This window comes from Antennarius striatus, chromosome 20 (genome assembly GCF_040054535.1).
Source record: "Antennarius striatus isolate MH-2024 chromosome 20, ASM4005453v1, whole genome shotgun sequence".
Taxonomy (NCBI): domain Eukaryota; kingdom Metazoa; phylum Chordata; class Actinopteri; order Lophiiformes; family Antennariidae; genus Antennarius; species Antennarius striatus.
Window position 1 is genome coordinate 14,532,501 of NC_090795.1, and position 21,369 is coordinate 14,553,869.

At 41.5% G+C, this 21,369-nt stretch overlaps 1 protein-coding gene across 8 annotated transcripts in view; it reads right to left on the minus strand.

Moving 5' to 3' along the window:
* snx16 (sorting nexin 16) overlaps window positions 1-14,401 on the minus strand; it is a 21,953-nt gene extending 7,552 nt beyond the window's left edge. For all 8 annotated transcript variants that reach the window (XR_011033955.1, XM_068304227.1, XM_068304226.1 and 5 more), the window contains exons 1-7: window positions 14,013-14,401; window positions 5,262-5,793; window positions 3,242-3,328; window positions 1,662-1,810; window positions 1,394-1,463; window positions 657-793; window positions 196-303 (exon numbers count right to left, since the gene is read on the minus strand). Coding sequence is in view for 7 of the 8 variants with exons in the window: in XM_068304227.1 (XP_068160328.1) it covers window positions 196-303; window positions 657-793; window positions 1,394-1,463; window positions 1,662-1,810; window positions 3,242-3,328; window positions 5,262-5,663 (953 nt within the window). In the remaining variant the exon portion in view is untranslated. The remainder of the gene's footprint in view (window positions 1-195; window positions 304-656; window positions 794-1,393; window positions 1,464-1,661; window positions 1,811-3,241; window positions 3,329-5,261; window positions 5,794-14,012) is intronic.
* Window positions 14,402-21,369: the final 6,968 nt, after the last annotated feature.

Here is a 21,369-nt window from a genome sequence, read left to right on the forward strand (position 1 = left end):
TTCATCATTTCAGCTTCTGAACCCCAAAAAGAAACTTGCTTTGGATGAGGCAAAAAAAAAAAAAGATGGCATAATATAACTGTAGGAAGAATGGACAGACTGCAATCAAGTAATGCTTGTGGTTGCATATGCAGTGTTTGTTTATATGTAGTCCTACATCTGATTCACTCCTTTGTGTGTTTGTTTTTTACAGACCTGTTCTGATCAGCCTCTGCAGCAGATGACTCCACGTCTACATCAGCGCTGCTCTCACTGTCCTGAGCAGATCGACCACATGGAGACTCTGGGCTCGCACTCTCACCACTGGAACAGACACACACAATCATGTGGTTCGTATTAATTACGCCACAAAATTTAATTGACTTTTAACGCTGAGAAAATGGAAAAAGAAAGGATGTTTTGACAACATATTACACATCTGAACCACAAAATGAAGGTTTGGAGAACAGCAGGCAGCTATTAGCTGCTAACTCAAAGAGGAAAGTCTGACAATGTCTCTAAGCCATGTCTCAAGCGCCACTTATCGATTACTACAAACTGTCACACTAGATGCTGCTGTTAAATATCAAACCGCTTTTGCTGTCATTTAATTCACTTAAAACATAGTTTTCATACTGTTGATAAAGAGGTTCATATGTTTGTACAGGTCTACTGACTTGATATGCCTTTCCAGGAGAATGATAGATTGCTCCCTCTCCTCCAGCCTCCTCTTCAGAGAGGCAATCTCCTTTTGCTTCTCCAGCAACTCTTTCTGAAGACGATAGTTACTCTCTTCCAACGTCTCACAGAACGCCTTGAAGAAGGCCATGCAGGAGGACACAAGAACAGAAGATATTTCTTCATGCTGGAAAAAAATCATGTTAAGTACTCTACCCTATCACAACAGCCACTGCAGCACACAATACTGTGCGCCAATGCCTGCAGCCACAGGACTCAAATTCTGAGTTCATCACCGAATGCTCATTAGCTACTTCATCTCCCTGCCTCTTAGCACCTATGGAGTGCTAGCAGTGACTATGAATATGTGCGAATATGCAACACAGTGTACATGACAGATCTATGAGCAGAGGCATCAACCACAAACAATGAAATTAACCAAAAAAGTTAAATGTAGTGAAAGGCAATATTATATTAGTGAAATAAAAGTCAATAAATATTAAATTTCCTACTCTTCCAATCTCTTTTCTTTTTAGTTATATAATTGTATCTTGCTATAATTAAAAATGCTACAAACCTGATTCAGCAGCAAGCTTAAATATTCCCTAGTAACCACAGAAGAGTCTGATGTCGGGTACTTGTTAGTTGAATATTTTTTTACTTAAGGACAAAACTTGGTCGGTTTTTCAAGTCTATATATCTGCTGCCAAACATTAAAAATAACATGTATACTTACTCTGCTCTCCTCCAGGCTGTCAAAAGGCCCCGGTGGGTCATCCAGACACAGAAATTCTCTCACTGCCAGGCTAAAGGGGAACCAGTGTGGATAGACACTTATAGTTTATTGAAATAGTGCGTTTAGTAGTAGTCAAAATGTGACTTTACTAATGTAGCAATGACATTTTAATGCTTCATGTTTATATGGTGGAAACATCAGTAGTTAGCACAAAAAAGACATACCATTAAATTTTAACATAATAAAACTGCACAGTCATGCCTCATACCAGTTGGCAATGTCTTTATGTGCAACGAGGTTTTGCAAAAAGGCCTGAAGTCCTAACTGTCTGTCTTCCAGGAAGTCGCTGTCGTAGTTGTCTTTGAACCACCGTTTAGGAGGCAGCGACAGGCGGAAGCCTGGGAACATGTCCTTCAGCTGCAACAGACACACTCAAGGTGACACCTCCATTTTTATTACATTCAAAAAAGGATGAGGCACTGCCGTGTGGAACTGGTTTTATAAGAGGTCTGGATGCCTGTTTGCTCGGCTGAGGGTGGGTTTCTTATATTTATGTGCATGCATATTTTTAAATCTAATTTTTACACACAGGAAGCAGGGTTAATCAACGAGGTAAACCCCCCCCCAACATTTTTCCATGTTGTTCATTGATCACATGATAATAAATAAAGCCTAAATAAATCGGGGCATATAGCAGAAAAAGATGATCTACATGCATGTTAACATGTTACTGTGCAAAAACTAATCTTGTAAAAATAATAGTATGCTTACTGGTAGGGTTAAGCCGGGTACTCGTTTCAGACGAGTTTCCGGTACGGATAACGCATTTTTGACGAGTACGAGCATGATACCAGTAAAACTCGTCAAAACTTGTGCATCGTGCTGAAGGAAATTACTCAGAACCGAGTGTCTTCAAGCTCTGTGATTGGACAGTCACACACAGCGCCCACACCTCCCTACAGACACGCATTACTGCAGCCGGAGTTGCTGCTTCCCCACACACACACAGACATTGACTGATCTCTCTGTACGTAGCTTCGCTGTAGCTAATGTTGATATCCTTAGGTTTTCTTCAGCTTGCGTCTATTTCAGTCTATTTAGAGTTACTTTGTGAACTTGTTTCTTGCTTTGTTGCACAACGCGGTGCATTTAACCAGAGCTGAAAACTGCTCGTGTTGTATCAGTTGCCGCATTCACTTCAGTTGTTTGGTTTTTTTTACCTGTGTCAAACTACCTCTTAGTTTGACATTTTCTCACCTCAGTTGGAATTAATAATTTATATACAGTGGTACCTCTACCTATTAATGTCTCTTCATACAAAATTTTCAAGTTACGAAACGCCTCAACAGGAAAATATTGCCTCTTGTTACGAAAGAAATTTCAGGATACGAAAGGTAAAAACACAGAATGGGCTGCTACTCGCAGCTCCCAAGTCCCCTGAACGCAACATTCTTAAAGCTGCTCTGCGATTGGCTATTACTTAGCATCTTCCTGGAATCCCATTGGCTAACAGGGACCTCTATGTGTAGCTAGATAAGTGTCTATGCAGTGTCCTCGTCATTCGGCCCTCGACCCATGAGGTGTTCTGATAGTTTTACGTAAATAATTTGCGAAAAGGCAAATGCCATTTTTAATAACCTCATGCAGGAGGATTCAGGCGAAGGAACGTCGCTTCCATAGTGTACTTAAAAGCAAAGAAGAGCATGATTAACTTGATAACAGTATCTGCAACCACAAGTGCAAGATCTCTAACTAAAGCATTGGGCCAATCAGAGTGTGAGACTGCTTCTACTTTCTCCCCCACCCTTCATGTGTAATAGTACGTACAGAAAACACTCCCAAACACACCTTGTCGTTGAGTCTGGCAAAGTCAGTGTACCTTCTAAAAACAACCCAGCTTTCTTCTGGAGTTTTCCTGACCAGGACTTTAAATACCTATAAAAGGAAAGAAACACATACACCATCTTAAACCCATTACAACTGCAAAGGTCTAGTCATTGATTCCTGACTGGTGGGAAGAATTAGTGTCAGACACAAAGCTTACAACAAATAAAGCAACATGTTAAAATGAAAAGTAAAGCTGTCAAGCTGTCATGACAATGCCATGTGTTTTCTATGGTGAAGGAGTGAAGACCTCAACTCAGAATCAAATCTCTTCATTTCTGATTTGCATCCAAGTAATCAGTATGCTTGCCGAGTTAATGCTGACAGTAGACCTCTAAAAGGCATCTTACTGTCGTCTGTCAGTCACCTGTTCCTCTGGTAACCCGTCAGACAGAAGCTTTAGCTATCTGGCTACTTTACTCTGGAACGATCTCCCGGCCTCGGTCCGGGGGACAGACACCCTTAGCTTATTTAAGAGTAGACTAAAAACCCTCCCCTTTGGTAAAGCCTACAATTAGAAATAACACAGATTCTACTAGCAGCACGGTGGTGTAGTGGTTAGCACTGTCGCCTCACAGCAAGAAGGTCGTGGGTTCGAATCCACCTGGGGACCTTTCTGTGCGGAGTTAGCATGTTCTCCCCGTGTCTGTGTGTGTTCTCTCCGGGTTCTCCAGCTTTCTCCCACCTCCAAAAACATGCACCATAGATGAATTGGTCAGCCTAAATTGCCCGTAGGTGTAAATGTGAGCGTGAATGTGGCCAGGGCTCCCTTGCAAAAGAGATCTGTAATCTCAGTGGGACTCACCTGGATAAATAAAGGTTAATAAGATAAGCTGCTCTAGGTCTAGGCTGCTGAGGGTATTACTCTCCCATTAAAGGGAGTTACTTTGGAACTTCTGCCATTTCTCTTTCTTTGCTTTTCTAATTTGCTACCAACATTAAATCATACTTTTCGTTTGCAAGATACAACCGCTGTCTTTGTGCTTCTGCTCAACAGGTGGGGAACAAGCATGGAGGACAAGAAGTCCAAAGGCCTGGAAATCCCGCCCCCACTTCAGCAACAACAGCACAATCTGTCGTGGAAATTCAATTGGCCTATCTTCCACTGTTACTGTGGCAGTGTATTTCTCCAGTGTATTTCTCTTCCACCCAACCGGTCAAGGCGGATGACCGCCCTCCAGAGCCTGGGTCCTGCTCGGAGTTTCTTCCTCAATGAGGGAGTTTTTCCTCGCCACTGTCGCTTATGCTTGCTCTGGATGGTTCTGTTGGCTTTCTGTCTGTTAAAGCGCTTTGAAATGTCTAATATGATTAAGCGCAATATAAGTAAAGGTTGATTAATTGATTGATCCTGTCTGTGTGCGTGTACAGCTGCGTTTATACTAGTATCCAGTCCCCACACCCTGCTACTGCAACTCTAGATGAAGTTGTGTAGTTCTTATGTTTAAAGAAAGCAACATATTTCTGCCAAGGCATTCAGATTTGACGAGTTTCTTTAACTTAAAAATGTTAAATGTTGGTTCTGGGGAGTAGAGTTGCACTAATTAATCTGAACTGTAAAAATGCATTTACATTTAGCTGTAAAGAACAATCTGGGAACCTACTCCTTTTCAGACACCTGCCTTTGTACTTTAGAGCAGCAGCAGCTCAGTGTCCAGAGGGTGGCCAGTGTAGAACATAGAACGGAGTGTGAGCTGGTGCTCGGACAGGTGCCAGTTAATTTTCTGGGCATCAAACCCTCCAAATCGCCTAGTGGCTTTCCTTCACTTTATCACTCCAGATTCTTTCCATTGCAAGTGTACTGTATATGTGTGCAAAATAACTTTAGCATGTGTTACAAGTACATAAAGAATTTCCCCCATTGTATGGATCAATAAAGAATTTTTCTTCACGAACATTTACATGTTTCTTCTTTTATATGCACTTTACATCAGAAATAAATGAACATCTATTATCTAGATATCACATTAATTTTCTGTCGTATTACCGTGAACTTTGCCCTCTCCTCCATGACTTCATACCCCAGAACAGTGGGGGTGATTGGCCGCTCCTCACCCTGCTGGTTCCCAACAGGGTCTGACAGGGAACGGGGGCAGCTGGAGTATTCTACAGATGGTTCCACAGTCCCGTTTACCCTGGCGCGCATCCCAGGGCTGTGAAGAGGTGGTGGTGTCCTACATCGGCTGTCTCTGCCCCCGCGGGATTGGCGCTCAGAACCTAATCCATCACGTCCCTGTTCGTTGCTCTCTCTAGCTGATCTGTTGATGGACGAAGAGGACGAGGTGCTGGAGACATTGCCTAGTGATGAAGCTCGCTGTGGCCGTCTCAGCTTGCCTCCAGACAGGGCTCTGTCCATGGGCACGGGGACAGGCACGAAAGGTGATGCCATCTTCCTGAGCAGGGTGATCCTGGCCCACCAGAGAAGTGGGCAGCCTGTTCCTCAACACCAGCCTTGCATGAGACGATGAATAGAAGCAGTGACAAAAAACCGTGCGTGGATGATGAAGAATCTGGACACCCTTTACAAGAAAACAAAAATTAGTATCTCTTAATATATTGTGAGCTTCCAAAAATAGGGACACAATGGAATAGAATCATAACATAAGGATGCAAACTGTTAGAGGTGATTAACTATTAACAAGAGCAAGATGCCATCTGTAATTTATGGATTTGAATATTACGTATGAAATTTAATACAGGTAAGTGTATCTATACACCTGTTATGTTGTCATCAGGATTTAATGGGAGAAGGAGGCTTGAAATTGATCTCCAGTCTGACAGCTCTACAGATAATTTTTTTTTTCATTCTTTTTATATACTACACACTCAAAGGACCTGCAGACATGCAATAATGCAGAGGGTGGAGTGAAGAACAACCATGCTGTGGTGCTCTTGAAATGGTTTTTGAGGTCTGGTACCTCGCTCAAAGACATCCTGGCAGGGCTCAGGAAGTAAACCATATTGCCTAAAGTATTGCTCCGCCTACCTTCACACATATGAACTAGAGACGCTATCCATTCTTAAACCACAGGATTAAAAACAAATTCAGTTTTGACAGCTTCAACTCTTCTAGGAAAATGTTTCATAAACATAGGACTGTTTATTTATTTTGTCTTGTGTGTATGTATTCTCATAGTTTAACCCCATAAAAGGGGGTCAACCTTTTATGAGATCAATGTTTATTTTAGTCTTGCAGCAAAATCTTTTATACATTTTAATGCGTGCATGTGACCGTCACCAGTCCTCTCTGGGAACTAAATTGTCAGTCTTTATTATAAATTTCCTATTGTGAGCCAGAGAGGGAAGTGCTGCACCTCTGTGAGTTAAGGAGGAAAGCAAAAGGAGACAGGGAGAGAAAACACAAAGGTAGTGGATAGACAGTGTGGTGGAAAGTTTTAAATACAATAAAATAATACAATAAACTATAATAATAAAATAATATCATTTCTTGACCCAAAAATCTAGAGTGTGTGTGTCAAATCTTTCAGCACGTGTGAGAAACGGCCCCAGGAAGTCTCGAGGTCATGAAAGATTCTGCAAGAATCTAATCTGTTTTTAGAAGTGTTTGCGTAAATGTCAGTATCTTTTAATAATTTTGTCTGCACTAAATGTCCGTGTGACTGATTAGGTTATGTCATCAGCCATGTGAAACAGTTGACTAGATGTCTCTGCTAACTTCTTGAGGTCATGATGTACCTACTGAAACTGGGGGATTAATGGAGATTAAGATTAATGGAGAGCAGAGGGAATGAAGTTGAACAACTGATTCGCACCTCCCATAGTCACACCTTTAGGGTATAAAAAGATATGTGATCCATTTTCTAGTTTGTACTTGAAGTTTTTTCCTGTACCCAGAGTATTCTGCAACAACACACCGGAGGACTTTTTCATCGTCTCCAGAGCTCTCACCATGCTTAGATAAGTATTTGTTGAACCTGTCTGTCTGTCAATATCATCGATGATGTTATTGGACTCATACTCAACTTATTGATGATATTATTGTACTGCTACTCAACCTATACATGATTTTAATTGACAAAATAAATATCTTGTGTTTAATACATTGTCTCCTGTCCTTAAGAAAAACGAAACCCCACCACAACAGGCAGTGCTGTTGGAGTGAAAAAGGTTTAGGCTGTTTTATCCTATCTTAGACCTGATATCTCAACACCAATGTTACAAAACATCAGATTAGTGGAGGACCTGATAGTATAGAATAGGCCACCAGAGGAAACCAGTGTAGGAGGACGATAGAGGGCATAAGATTGTGATGACTGAAGTAAGACTCATCATATTCTGACGGGACCCAATGGTTCTCAATAATTGGACTTGACAGGAGCTGGTAAGCCCTGACCCAACATGCATGTGTGATGAAACCAACACCCAGATAGGCTACCAGAACTCAACAGGGCCACACTAGCCGAGCACTCCCAACCCCAGCAACCAGGAGCACCCAGAAGCCATCACCCGAAGAGCCACCGGGGGCACCGAGAACCACATAGAACCAGGGACCCAAAGGAGGCAACGGCCGCCACAGCAACGCGCACAGGACAGGCCCAAGGGGCACGGGGCATTTTATACTGTTTATATTTTAGTTATAGTTCAGCATATCTTCTTCTTTTCCTTTCGGCTTTTCCCTTCAGGGGTCGCCACAGCGAATCAATTGCCTCAATCTAACCCTGTCCTCTGCATCCTCTTCTCTCACTCCAACTACCTTCATGACCTCCCTCATTACATCCATACACCTCCTCTATGGTCTTCCTCTAGGCCTCCTGCCTGGCCGTTCAAAACTCAGCATCCTTCTATAAATATGTTCACTATCTCTCCTCTGGACTAGTCCAAACCATCTCAGCCTGGCCTCTCTTGACTTTGTCTCCTAAACCTCTAACATGTGCTGTCCCTCTGATGTACTCATTCCTGATCCTATCCATCCTGATCACTCCCAGAGAGAGCCTCAACATCTTCATCACTGCTACCTCCAGCTCTGCCTCCTGTCTTTTCCTCAGTGACACTGTTCTTTAGACCAAACAACATCGCTGGTCTCACCACTGTTTTGTACACCTTTCCTTTCACTTTAGCTGAAACTCTTCTATCACACCTGACACTTTCCTCCACCAGTTCCATCCTGCCTGTACATGCTTCTTCACCTGTTTTCCACACTCTCCATTGCTCTGGACTGTTGACCCTAAATACTTAAAATCCTCCACCTTCTTGATCTCTTCTCCCTGTAACCTCACTCTTCCACTTGTGTCCTTCTCATTCACACACATGTATCCTGTCTTACTGCAGCTAACCTTCATTGCTCTCCTTTCCAGGATAAACCTCCACCTCTCTAGCTTCTCCTCCACCTGTTCCCTGCTCTCACTGCAGATCACAATGTCATCTGCAAACATCATAGTCCGTGGAGATTCCTGTCTAACCTCTTCTGTCAGCCTGTCCATCACCATAGCGAACAAGAAGGGGCTCAAAGCTGATCCCTGATGCAGTCCCATCTCCACCTTGAACTCCTCTGTCACACCTACAGTACACCTCACCACTGTCTTACAGTCCTCATACATGTCCTGCACCGCTCTAACATACTTTTCTGCCACTCCAGACTTCCTCATACAATACCACAGTTCCTCTCTGGGCACCCTGTCATAAGCTTTCTCCAGATCTACAAAAACACAATGCAACTCCCTCTGGCCTTCTCTGTACTTCTCTATCAACAGCCTCAAAGCAAATACTGCATCTGTAGTACTCTTTTTTGGCATGAAACCATACTGCTGCTCACAAATGTTCACTTCTGCCCTTAGGCTAGCTTCCACTACTCTTTCCCATAACTCCATTGTATGGCTCATCAGCTTTATTCCTCTGTAGTTGCCACAACTCTGCACATCTCCCTTGTTCTTAAAAATGGACACCAGCAACTTCTCCTCCATTCCTCAGGCATCTTCTCACTATCTAAGATCCTGAACAACCCAGTCAGAAACTCTACTGCCATCTCTCCTAGACACTTCCAAACCTCTACAGGTATATCATCAGGACAGACTGCCTTTCCACTCTTCATCCTCTTCAGTGCTCTCCTCACTTCATCCTGACTGATCTTTGCTACATCCTGGTCCACTACAGTCACCTATTCTAGTCTTTGTTCTCTCTCATTTTCCACATTTATCAACTCTTCAAAGTACTCTTTCCATCTTCCCATCACACTACTGGCACCTGTCAATACACTTCCATCCCTATCCTTAATCACCCTAACCTGCTGCACGTCCTTCCCACCTCTATCTCTCTGTCTTGCCAACCTGTATAGATCAGTCTCTCCCTCCTAACTGTCCAACCTAACATACCTCCTCATTCCACCACCAATTGTCTTTATCTACTTTCCTTCCAGATGACACACTAAGTACTCTCTTACCTGTCTCCCTGATCACATTAGCTGTAGTTTTCCAGTCATCTGGAAGCCTGTCTTAACTCCTCCCTAAAAGTCATGCAACACTCTTCCTTTTTTAGCTTCCACCTTTTCGTCTTCTGCTCTGCCTTTGCCCTCTTCATCTTCCTCACCACCAGAGTCATCCTGCACACCACCATCCTATGCTGTTTGGCTACACTCTCACCTACCACTACTTTGCAGTCACTGATCTCCTTCAGGTTACACCGTCTACACAAGATGTAGTCTACCTGTGTGCTCCTACCTCCGCTCTTATAAGTCATCCTATGTTCCTGCCTCTTCTGGAAGAAAGTATTCACTATAGCCATTGCCATCTTTTTTGCAAAGTCAACTACCATCTGTCCTACTGCGTTCCTCTCCTGGATACTAAACCTGCCCATCACCTCTGTTTCCTGCACCAACATGTCCATTGATGTCTGCACCAATGACAACTCTCTCACTTCTAGGTATGCTCTGCATCACTTCATCAAAGTCCAAACAGAATTTCTCCTTCTCCTCCAGCTCACATCCTATCTGTGGAGCATACCCACTAACAACATTGAACATCACACCTTCCATTTCTAACTTCAGACTCATCACTCTATCCGACACTCTTTTTACCTCCAGGACATTCATAACAAACTCCTCCTTCAAGATAACTCCTACTACATATCTCTTCCCATCTACACCATGATAGAAGAACTTGAACCTTGCTCCTAAATTTCTAGCCTTGCTACCTTTCCACCTGGTCTCCTGGACACACAGTATGGCCCCGTCCACACGATGACGGATTTTTTTAAAAACGGAACTTTTTAAAAACGCATCAAAAACGATTCGCGTCCACACGACAGCATTTTTTAAAAAAATCTCCGTCCACACGTAAACGCACCAGTGCGTTTTCGAAGGGGGATGGAAGTGTATGGCATGTGGTGGCAGTATTGAGTCAAATTTTATCCAATAGGAATCCTCCGTGTTTTGTTGTCACAACACACGGGCCCATAAATATGACGTCACAGCGGTTTTCGTCACAGGCAAGACGTCAGCGTTTTTAAAAAGTCCCGGGGATACGCCGTCCATGCGACAACGCAGACCCAGCGTTTTTTTAAAAATCCACCTAGGTCAGCGTTTTCGAAAAGTTGCGTTTTCGTTCCGGATATCTGCGTTGTCGTGTGGACGGAAGGCGTAAACGCAACAAAAAAGTTGCGTTTTTAAAAAATCCGTTATCGTGTGTACGGGGCCTAAATCTACTGAAGGAAATTTTAATTTAATTGTTCAGGTCTTTACATGGGAAAAGCATTTAAATCCTTTGGTCATCTTCTCACCCTTAGTTTTGTTCTCCAGGGTTGTTGTTCTGGTTTATTGCTCAGGGTTATTGCATATGAAATACTGATAACATTCCAAGATCTTCTAACCTTTAGGGCTAGAAGAACATTTGGTGAAATCTATCCACAGGATTTACTCCCCCCCACACACACTTGGTTCTTTTGTTTAACTGTAAAATTTGTCTGCTCACAGGATACAATCAACACTTGCTAAATAACCTCAGTTTCCCAGCCTTTGAAGATGTAGTTTATGGACCCTGAGGTTATCATGCATTCACCATTTGTCTGTTTCACTGTCCCTTCAACATTTCTCACACTGTCCCTTTGAATTTAATTGCATGTAAGAGTCATGTGACATTATGCCTGTCTTCAACAGTATAAATACCACCGTCTTGAGATAAGAATTTGTCCTTCTCGTACCGCATTCACCATTGTTCTGTTGTATTGGAGAACGACCCGGAGCTCTGCGAGTTAAGTACCGTGAACTTCCAACCATCGTCTCAAGAGTCATCGGTATGCCCTGATCATCTTAACGAACGCGCTGCGGAGCTAGTAGGTTGGACTTCGGTTCACTACCTTCCTCCTCTGCATCATGTCCACCAACTCTCTACCTTTTCCTGTCATAGTTCCAACATTCAACGTCCCTACTCTCAGTCCTATACTCTTGGCGCTCCTCTCTCTTCGTGCGAGCACACTTTCCTCCTCACCTTCTTCGACCAACAGTAGTCCAATTTCCACCGGCGCCCTGTAGGTCAACGTGGCCGATGGCAGTCGTTGTTAACCCGGGCCTCGACCGATCCAGTATGGGAGTCATAGGTTTGATTAGCATCTTTGATTTGGCAAAAGTTTTACGCCGGATGCCCTTCCTGACATAACCCTCTGTATCCAGGCTTGGGACCGGCACAATAAGACACTGGCTTGTGTCCTCTTGTGGCTACAGTTATAGTTTAGTATATAAGTCCTGTTAATGCTGCATGTGTCTGTTAGTGCAGTGTATGTCTTGTGGTAAGTCCTGTGATGTCAGTGTTTCTTTATCTCCTGGTGTTTATACAGTATTTATTTGTTATGTAATGCCTGAGCAGTGGTATGTAATGTACAATTTCCTCTGGGATTGATAAAGTATCTATCTTTTCATGAATTGATCAACAACATCTCCGTAAATGAAGTTATTTATTTTAGAAAGAAAATATTTTTAATGAATAATTATATTAAAAAACTTGATTCAAGTGACTAAACTGATGAGTTTTTTAAAAAAAATCCTATAGCGATTTACAATCACTGCGTTCAATGTACAAGAAATGCTGATTATTTCTATATAAAATAGTGAACAAGTCGATCAAATAATAATAATAATCATAATGAGAAATAGTGGGAGCCCTGAGCTTGTTTCTCTGCAACGCGCAACATTTACGAGTACCGGGACACAATGACCTCCGTAGTGTGTTCCGGACATCCGATCTACTCCGTAGTTTGGTTTTCTTTGCGGTCATTGTAGAAAATCCTGCTTCACAAAGACAGGAGGCTGGAAATGGAAGCAGGGTTTTCAATACTTTTTGGGCGATCTCAAGACAGTCTGCCTTGACTTTAGTGCAGAACACTGGCACGTGACTGAGACCTGCCAAGCGGCACAGGTGCACGCCTTCGCCTGTGTCATTCTACAGAGAAGTCACTTTTCAAAATAAAACATCTTTAGACTGATAATCAATAAGAAAAATACCTATGCCATACGTGCATTCTACTGGCTGACAGCATCTGGAAGTGCGCTCAGTTCCGTGAGTCTCGAACTTACGTGAGACACAAAATTGCTTTAAACAGTCGATAAGAGTGTGGGAAAAGGCAATACAGATAGAAGGTGGTTTAATATCAGTATGGGGAGGGTCATAAACGTTTAAATTACCGTAAGTAATAAATAGTTTGTCGCTTTTATCGCAGAATTCATTCATCTCGTGTGGTTCCAAAGCATTAACCACAAAGAACAAAGGCACACTGTATATTTCTTAATGAAAAAAAATGTTTAACTGAAAGGATAGCATGATTAAAGTGATGGACCGAGGCCATTGTTTCTTTTTTTTTTTAAAACAGCGACTGATACAAGTTTGACTGATGTTTTCCTTCGTCACTTGTTTGTAACAAGGGTAGAGCGGGTTGTCCAATAAGCCAGGATCGGCGGTTCAATTCCTGCTCCCAACCATCCATCCTCAGGGTGAGCCGACAGTGGGAGGGGTCAGCTCACCTCCACAACACCACCCTTGAGCAAGTTACCGTCCCCCTTTTAAAAACTATCCATTTGGTTGCACATGCAAAGTCGCTGCCTGTCACTCTGCCTTCCCTGTACTAATTGCATGATTACATGCCCGTAGTGTGTTGGTTCAGGGGCCTGAACACACACACACACATATTTATATATATATATATATATATATATATATATATATATATATATATATATATATATATATATGTATATATATATGAATGTTTAATATGTATGGTTTAAGTGTAAAAATTATTTCCCCATTGGGGATAATAAAGTTTCTCCTTCTTTTGTGTACATAAGGGCAACGGGGGACAACTGGTTCAGCAGTTCCCTGAATGGTTAATGCTCTCTAGTGTATAAATTAGCCCAGGTAAACACTTAACAGAACAATGAGCACAACACTGAACCATTTTGCAACATCAGGTAACGTTGGGTTTACGTTACTATTCACGTAAAGGAGATAACGCTGATGCATTGTATTGAAAGTCAGTATGAACCGTTTCAAAGATATCAGTTGATGTCGTGGTGTTTAAAAACACCATCACTGCATCAGAGTTCCTTTTTTTTAAATTTTCTTTGGGGGGCATTCCCTTTAATAAAGTTATGTTTAACACGACACACTTGTGAACGGCGTTTGGTCTTGACCTCGATTCCACTCAGATGCATTACCTCCAAGTTAGCTACAATGCTAGTGAGGCAATGCAGCATCCGTGGACCGAGCTAACATGGTGAATCATGACAAGGACTTACCCTTAGCATAGATGACCAGTTTTATCCTCCTTCAGAAAATACATTTACTGTTCAACTAAAGCCCTCTATGTAGTCCTGTGTCCCGTTGCCCCGTCTCCACCCTTGGCCACGTCCATGTTAACTCAATTTAAATCACGACTGGAGTTCTTCACGTTGCACGAAGGATGGCGCTGTCACGCTAACAGACATGTCCCCGACTGTTCTTCTTTTATACTTCGATGACTCATCAGACAGAAATCAAGTCTGTAACTGCAAATACTCCCATAAAGTCACTGAAATATTTGTGAAACAACGCTAGTCCGACACTGAAAACACGGAGGGACTCATCATCAGTATATTCGAAACATTGTCGGGTTCTGTTCCGGAGACCGCCATTCACTATGAACTATCTCGTGACTTCCTCTCCATAACCCGGAAGCTCTAGAGTGAACTGTCGTGTGTTGTTTATGTTTATTTGTCTCAATATTTAACTTTTTAAACTTTATTTAAATCACATTAACTTTACAAAAGTGAGGAACATATTAATAGTTAATAAAAGTCTGAACAGAAAACACATACCTAACCCTAAATTAGCAAAAATAAAACAGAATTTAAAATAAATATATTATTAAATAAATGTATATTTTGATGGCACATGTAAAGTTCAGGCGCAAATATTCTTAAAGCTGAAAGATGTATAAGAATGCTCTTATCATACAAGCAAACCTTGTTTTTCGAACGCTTTAGACATCGAACAAATCGGAATTCGACCAAAAAATTCGGAATTTTTTTGTCTTAGAAGTCGAACAAATTTGGAAGTCGAACGCAAAACAAATGCCTTTTTCTCGCCGCCAAGCAGGAGAAAAGGCGAGAAAAGTCGAGAGAAAATGTGACGGTAATGTGCTTTTTATTTTAGTTTACTGTATTCAATAAGAAGAAGTATTCAATAATTTTTCACTTAATGTGCTTTCCATTGCCTATGGTGCAAGTCACGGTACCGTAAACTTCTGTCCAAAATACGACGGTAACTCGTACGTTTGGCTTTACATTTACATTACATTGATGTTTTTTTTTCTTTCTTTCTTTCTCGTGTTTGTTTCTTTCTTTTACATTTCTTTGATATGTTTCATTACTATACAATTTGATATATAAATGACATTATGAAATAAAATATTATGTTGAATAAAGGTAGTTTTCTAGCGTCTTGGAACGGATTAAGACCATTTACATTATTTGTAATGGGAAATATGTCTTTGGAATTTGAACAAATTGCTATTCGAACAGCCTTCCGGAATCAATTGTGGTCGTAAACTGCATGTATTTCTTTTTTTTTCTTCACTTTTTTTACAGTGGTGAGTGTTAAGTTTTTATTACTTGCTAAACTGATTTCCTTTCAGCCCGGTTGCGCAATGATTGCATTTCCTGTAGAAACTCGGGAGTTTCAGGTTTAATATCCCACAACCATTGTAACAATGATCTACAGACCTGCCTTGTTGTGCGACGACAGTACTACCCACTGCGCCACCGTGCAACTAACTCCTACTCCATTTCTCTTCCTATCTAAACCATGATAGAATAGCTTGAACCCTGCTCCTAAACTTCTAACCATGCTACCTTTCCGCATGGTCTCCTGGACACACAGTATGTCTACCTTCCTTCTCTGCATCATGTCAGCCAACTCTCCACCTTTTCCTGTCATAGTCATTCAACATCCCTATTTTCAGTCTTATACTCTTGGCATTCCTCTTCTCTCTCTTCCTACAAACACACTTTCCTCCTTTCCTTCTTTGACCAACAGTAGTCCAATTTGCAGCAGCACCCTGTAGGTGAGCAGCACCGATGGCAGTCGTTGTAAACCCGGTCCTCGACCGATCCAGTATGGATGTCATAGATTTAATTCACATGTTTGATTTTGCAAAACTTTTATGTTGGATGCCCTTCCTGACACAACCCTCTGTATTTATCCGAGCTTAGGGCCGGCACAATAAGACACTGGCTTGTGCCCTCTTGTGGCTACATTTGTCTCTGAAGAAACTCTGTATCTAAAAGGTACTTATACTGCGTTTATTTAATATATTCAACACATTTTACTTGATCTTGGTAGAGTTTTGGCAAATTGTCCATGGCTTGAAATAAAAAAGAGAAAGAAAGAGAATAGATGTTTTAAGAGAAGATAAGCTAAGATATTATTTTATTGGTCCCACAGCGGGGAATTTTCCATGGTTAAGGAAATACTGTACTTAGTTATGGAGTTGAAACACACCATTTCTACATTGCAGTGACTGCACCCAAATGTGGTTAACACATGTTAACTGTGACAATAAAAGAAATAGCAGCCAGTACATTTCCACAGTACAGTCACACACACAACAAAAGGTGACTTTTCATTACAGTAGTGCATGCTGGGAGATTGTGGTGTGTGAGTGAGATGCTGAGAGAGTGCTCATTTAACTTTTGTTTGTTTTTTTCTTTTTTTGCATCAAAGTTTAATTTAGACTATTTCATTGGTGGTGTTTTACTTTAATTGATTGCTGTTAATTATTTGTAAACCCACTTTGTTGGGTTAAAGTTTTCTCTTGCTGTTGTTTCTGCCTGTCGGCATCTCAGATGCCTTGGTAAAGGAGACTTCACTGGGCCTGCCTTCTAATCTAGCTAATTTGTAGCTGATGCGTTCTTCAGGAGAGAGCTTTCATCTGTCTAGATAGCTCTCTATCTAGACATGGGATAGAGAGCTATCCTGTTTGGATCGTTTTAACCCTGTTTGGATTAAAAAGACCTAAAAAGATTGAACACATGCAGCCAGGTGAAGTCACAGATACTGTAAACAGAAGGAACCCACCAAGAGCCAAAAGTAGACCGGCTCACCTACAGGACTATGAGACAGGTAACACAGAGGACAATCTAAACACTTGTATAGACTTTTGTTACAGGGGAGTGTGCAATGTGCCTCATACTTACCAAGACGCTATTGTGTCAACCAAAGCAAGACAGTGGAAATCTGCTATGAGAGAGGAGATACAATCTCTCAAGGAGAATGAAGCCTTCACCCTGACACAGTTGCCACCAGGCAAACAGGCAGTGGGGGGTACATGGGATTATGCATTGAAAACAGAAGTAGATGGGTCTGACAAATACAAGGCAAGGTTTGTAGCAAAAGACTACAGTCAGAAACTGGGTACCGATTATGACGAAATATTCTCACCTACAGCTGACATGACGAGTGTAAGGGTTGGGATGCAAAAAGAAGTCCAGCATAACTTAGTGTTACACCAGATGGATGTTAAAACAGCTTATTTGCATACTCCAATTGACTACGAAATTTATATGGAGCAACCTGAAGGTTTTGAAAAGGAATCAGAAATGGGTGAAAAACTAGTATGCAAGCTACAGAAATCCATTTACGGGTTAAAACAATCTGAGAGGAATCGGAATACATTGTTGCATACATGTTTAGTTGAAAATTATTTTGTACAAAATTCCGCTGATACATGTGTCTACACACGGGAAAGAAACGACGAAAAAGTAATACTAATCATTTGGGTTGATGACCTCATCATTGCTGCCAACAGTAAGAGTGTGATGAAAAATGTGAAACGGATGCTTACTGAAAAGTTCAAAATAAAAGATATGGGGAAACTGAAACATTTCCTAGGGATTGACTTTGAACAAACAGATGGGGTGGCGAAAATGTCACGAGAGGTTTGTGAAAAAGGTTCTAGAAAGATTTGACATACAAGATTGTAAGTCTAGAGAAACACCTTGTGAATCAAAACTTGAGTTCACAGAAGATGCAGAAAAAATGCAAGAGCCAAGAAAGTACAGGGAGGCAGTAGGAAGCTTAATTTACTTGTCCACATGCACTAGACCAGACATTAGTTTTGTGGTCAGTAAACTTTCTCAGCATTTTGCTGAATCAACTGTGGAGCACTGGAACACTGTTAAACATGTGTTCAGATACCTCAAAGGTACAATGGAAAAGGGATTGTACTTCAGGAGAAATGACAGAGAAAAACTAGGCCTAAGAGTACAGTGATGCTGACTGGGCATGTGATTCGGCCGATAGGAGAAGTACATCAGGGTATTGTGCCAGTCTAAATGAGGATAGCTCTTTGATTTCCTGGAAAACAAGAAAACAACCAACCGTGGCTTTATCAATTTGTGAGGCAGAATATGTGGCTTTAGCATCAGCCATTCAGGAAGGTATTTACCTTAAGCAACTGCTTAGTGGTATTGACAATTATCAGTATGCACAAACAAAGGTGTATGAAGACAACCAAGGTGCAATAGCACTGGCCAAGAATCCAGTGAACAGACAAAGGTGCAAGCATATTAATATCGAGTACCATTTCATAAGGGAAAATATTAATAATGGAAGATTCATTTTGGAGTATTGTCCCACTGAGCAGATGACTGCGGATTTTTTGACCAAGCCAGCTACTATGGCTGAAGTTGAAAATGTTTTCAAGAAACATATTTGGCAATTGAATGTCATGGATATTTTACTTTTGATTGAATGAGTTGTTTTTGTTTTCCAATTTGATGTGGTAAGAAAAGAGCGAGTGGGGGTGTTAAGTGACGCTCTTATTTTGGGAATTCCTATTGTGCCTGAAAGTGGTTCTATGTGGATGTAGTACTCTTGTTCGATTGAGTATGACATGTGTAATATACGTACGTATGTATGAGTGTTCAGGTGAGCGTGGCGGGCTCCGGTCTAATAAAGAGAAGACAAACTTGACGTTCCGCTTGTCGTTCGTTAAGTGGGTTCCGTATGAGCATTTCTGATATGTTAACAGCAGGGCTTTGAACCGGTTCATGGAACAAAACGAAAACCGGAAACTTTTGGTATTTTGCAGGAACGAAAACAAAACCGAAAATTTTATATTTTTTAATGTTCCGGAACTACGGCAGCGTAGAGCTGCCAGACCAAGCAAATAAAAACCGGGAGGCTCAGTATCATGTAATTACGTGAAAGGTTTATTGTTATAACAATATCTTTTCACGTTATAAGGTGAAAGTATTACGTTTTTTCGTGATACGACTTTTTCACGTTATAACGTGAAAGTATCACATATTTCGTGATACGACTTTTTCAAGTTATAACGTGAAAGTATCACGTTATCTCGTGATAAGACGAGAACGTGAAAAGAAAAGTGGTTTTATTTACTGTCTGCTGGCCATCTGTAAATCATGCCTCCTTTACATGCTGCCATTAAATTATATTTCATGCTTGGCTTGAGTCATTGAGAGATTTTGCAGTTATTGGGCTCCGTGGATGAGATTTATATAAGCATGCGTACCCTAAGAAGAAATTTGAAAAACATAGGGCTATACCGGAGGAAAAACGACTTGGACCCTCTTGAGGTAGCGTTGCTCCTCATTGATAAGCTGCAGGGACACGGCCGGCTGCATGGATACAAGCTCCATCATCTCAACTGCATCCAAGTTGGATATGTTGTCACCCAAAGTACAGTGAGGCATTTGTTTAAGTTTCTCGACCCCCGTGGTGTTGAACAGAGACGGAGAAATCGCCTAACGCGGCGCATGTACTTTAACCCAGGGCCTAATTTCATGTGGCATGTTGATTCATACGACAAACTAAAACCATTTGGTGTCTGTATAAATGGAGCAATGGATGGCTTTTCAAGACTTATGATATGGCTACATGCCTATTCAACAAACAGCGATCCCAAAGTAATCGCGCAGACTTCGGGACAGAAAATGTAACAATGGCAGAAATGCAGAGGTTCTTGCGGTGGAGTATGGATCGCCGCCTTGTCACCAACTGTTACATCGCTGGGTCCAGTAACCACAATCAGCGGATCGAAAGCTGGTGGGCCTTTTTGAGAAGACATCATGCCCAGTACTGGATGAATCGTTTCCAGGAACTGAAAGACAAAGACTGCTTCTCTGGAGACTTCTTGGACAAGCAACTTATATTGTTTAGTGGCCTGGCCATCATCCAGGTAAACTATGTCAGATACATGAACCATCATCTTGTGTGTGTGTGTGTGTGTGTGTGTGTGTGTGTGTGTGTGTGTGTGTGTGTGTGTGTGTGTGTGTGTGTGTGTGTGTGTGTGTGTGTGTGTGTGTGTGCACATGTGTGCATGATCGTGAGCAGAGAGAGATAGAGAGAGTGAGATAGTGAGCGCATCTATATACAGTATATGGTCCGTTAGCTATTCCCGATCAGAGCTGCATAGAAAAGAATCAGATTTTTTTGGAATTAACAAAGTATTATCTCTATTCCAATGATGGATCCCATGGATGTATTTTGTGATTGATCCATGATCTAACTATGATTTAATCCATGGTTCAAAACAACGTTACCAAACTTTGCCCTCTCGCGAGATCTGTCCGACAATATCACACGCACACTCTGGTGGTATGAGTACACCGCCATCTATTGGTCAAAAGCCAGTGGGCTTTATATTGCAGCTGTCAAAATCCTATGCCTGTAAGTAACAATGTTGTCCTGTATGTATGTAAATATAGTTGTTGTTGTTTTTTTTTACTACATCGGAAGAACTGCAGCTAGTTGTACATTTGTGGAACACCCATGTATCCGGAGGAGCAGAAATGCAGTAGCTCCAAGTGGACGTCCCATTCTCATGTACACCATCCCTCATCTATTTGGAGGACAAGATCATCTGAAAGAAGTCTCTCAGGGAGCAGTGGAGGCTTGTAAAGAGGAATGCCAACAGGGAGGACCTCACCCTTGTGATGAAACAGTATTCAACATGTGTTGCCTTATATTGACAGAAAACTTCTTACTCTCTCCCACCACACCAGATGAAGCGATAGAGCTGTATCCTTTCCTGAGAGCATGCATTCTAAAAGACTTAGAAATTACTCTGTGATTTCTGGAATTGGCAAATAAAGCAAGCCTATATTGTTGATGTGATCCTTTTTCAACATTTAATGCATGAGGAAAAGAAACATCACAACTATGATGTTGTTGTTTTAATTTCTTGAACTATTTTGCCCACACTACATTTGCACATCAGCAGTGTAGTGCTCTTGCTCATCTACATATAGCAACAAAGAATTTAAATTTGTTTCCATAAGTTCATGAAAGATGGAGCAAATATGAGACTGTTATGTTTCTCATTACCATGTGATTTATAGTTCAGGGGAAGGGCCACACAACAACACAACTCCAGGGCTCTTTCTTGTGCTTTCTTCCTCGTGGCTGCATTTTTTTTTACACATAAGACACATGCAGACCTAAGCATTACACAAAATTAACTGTTTTATTTTGTAGTAACAGCATTCAGATTCCCTTTCGAATTGCTCTTTTTCGTAACAGTACATTAACATGTAGAGCAGGTATTGGGGAACTCATTAGATAACTCACAATCAGGTAACAAGAGTATAGAAA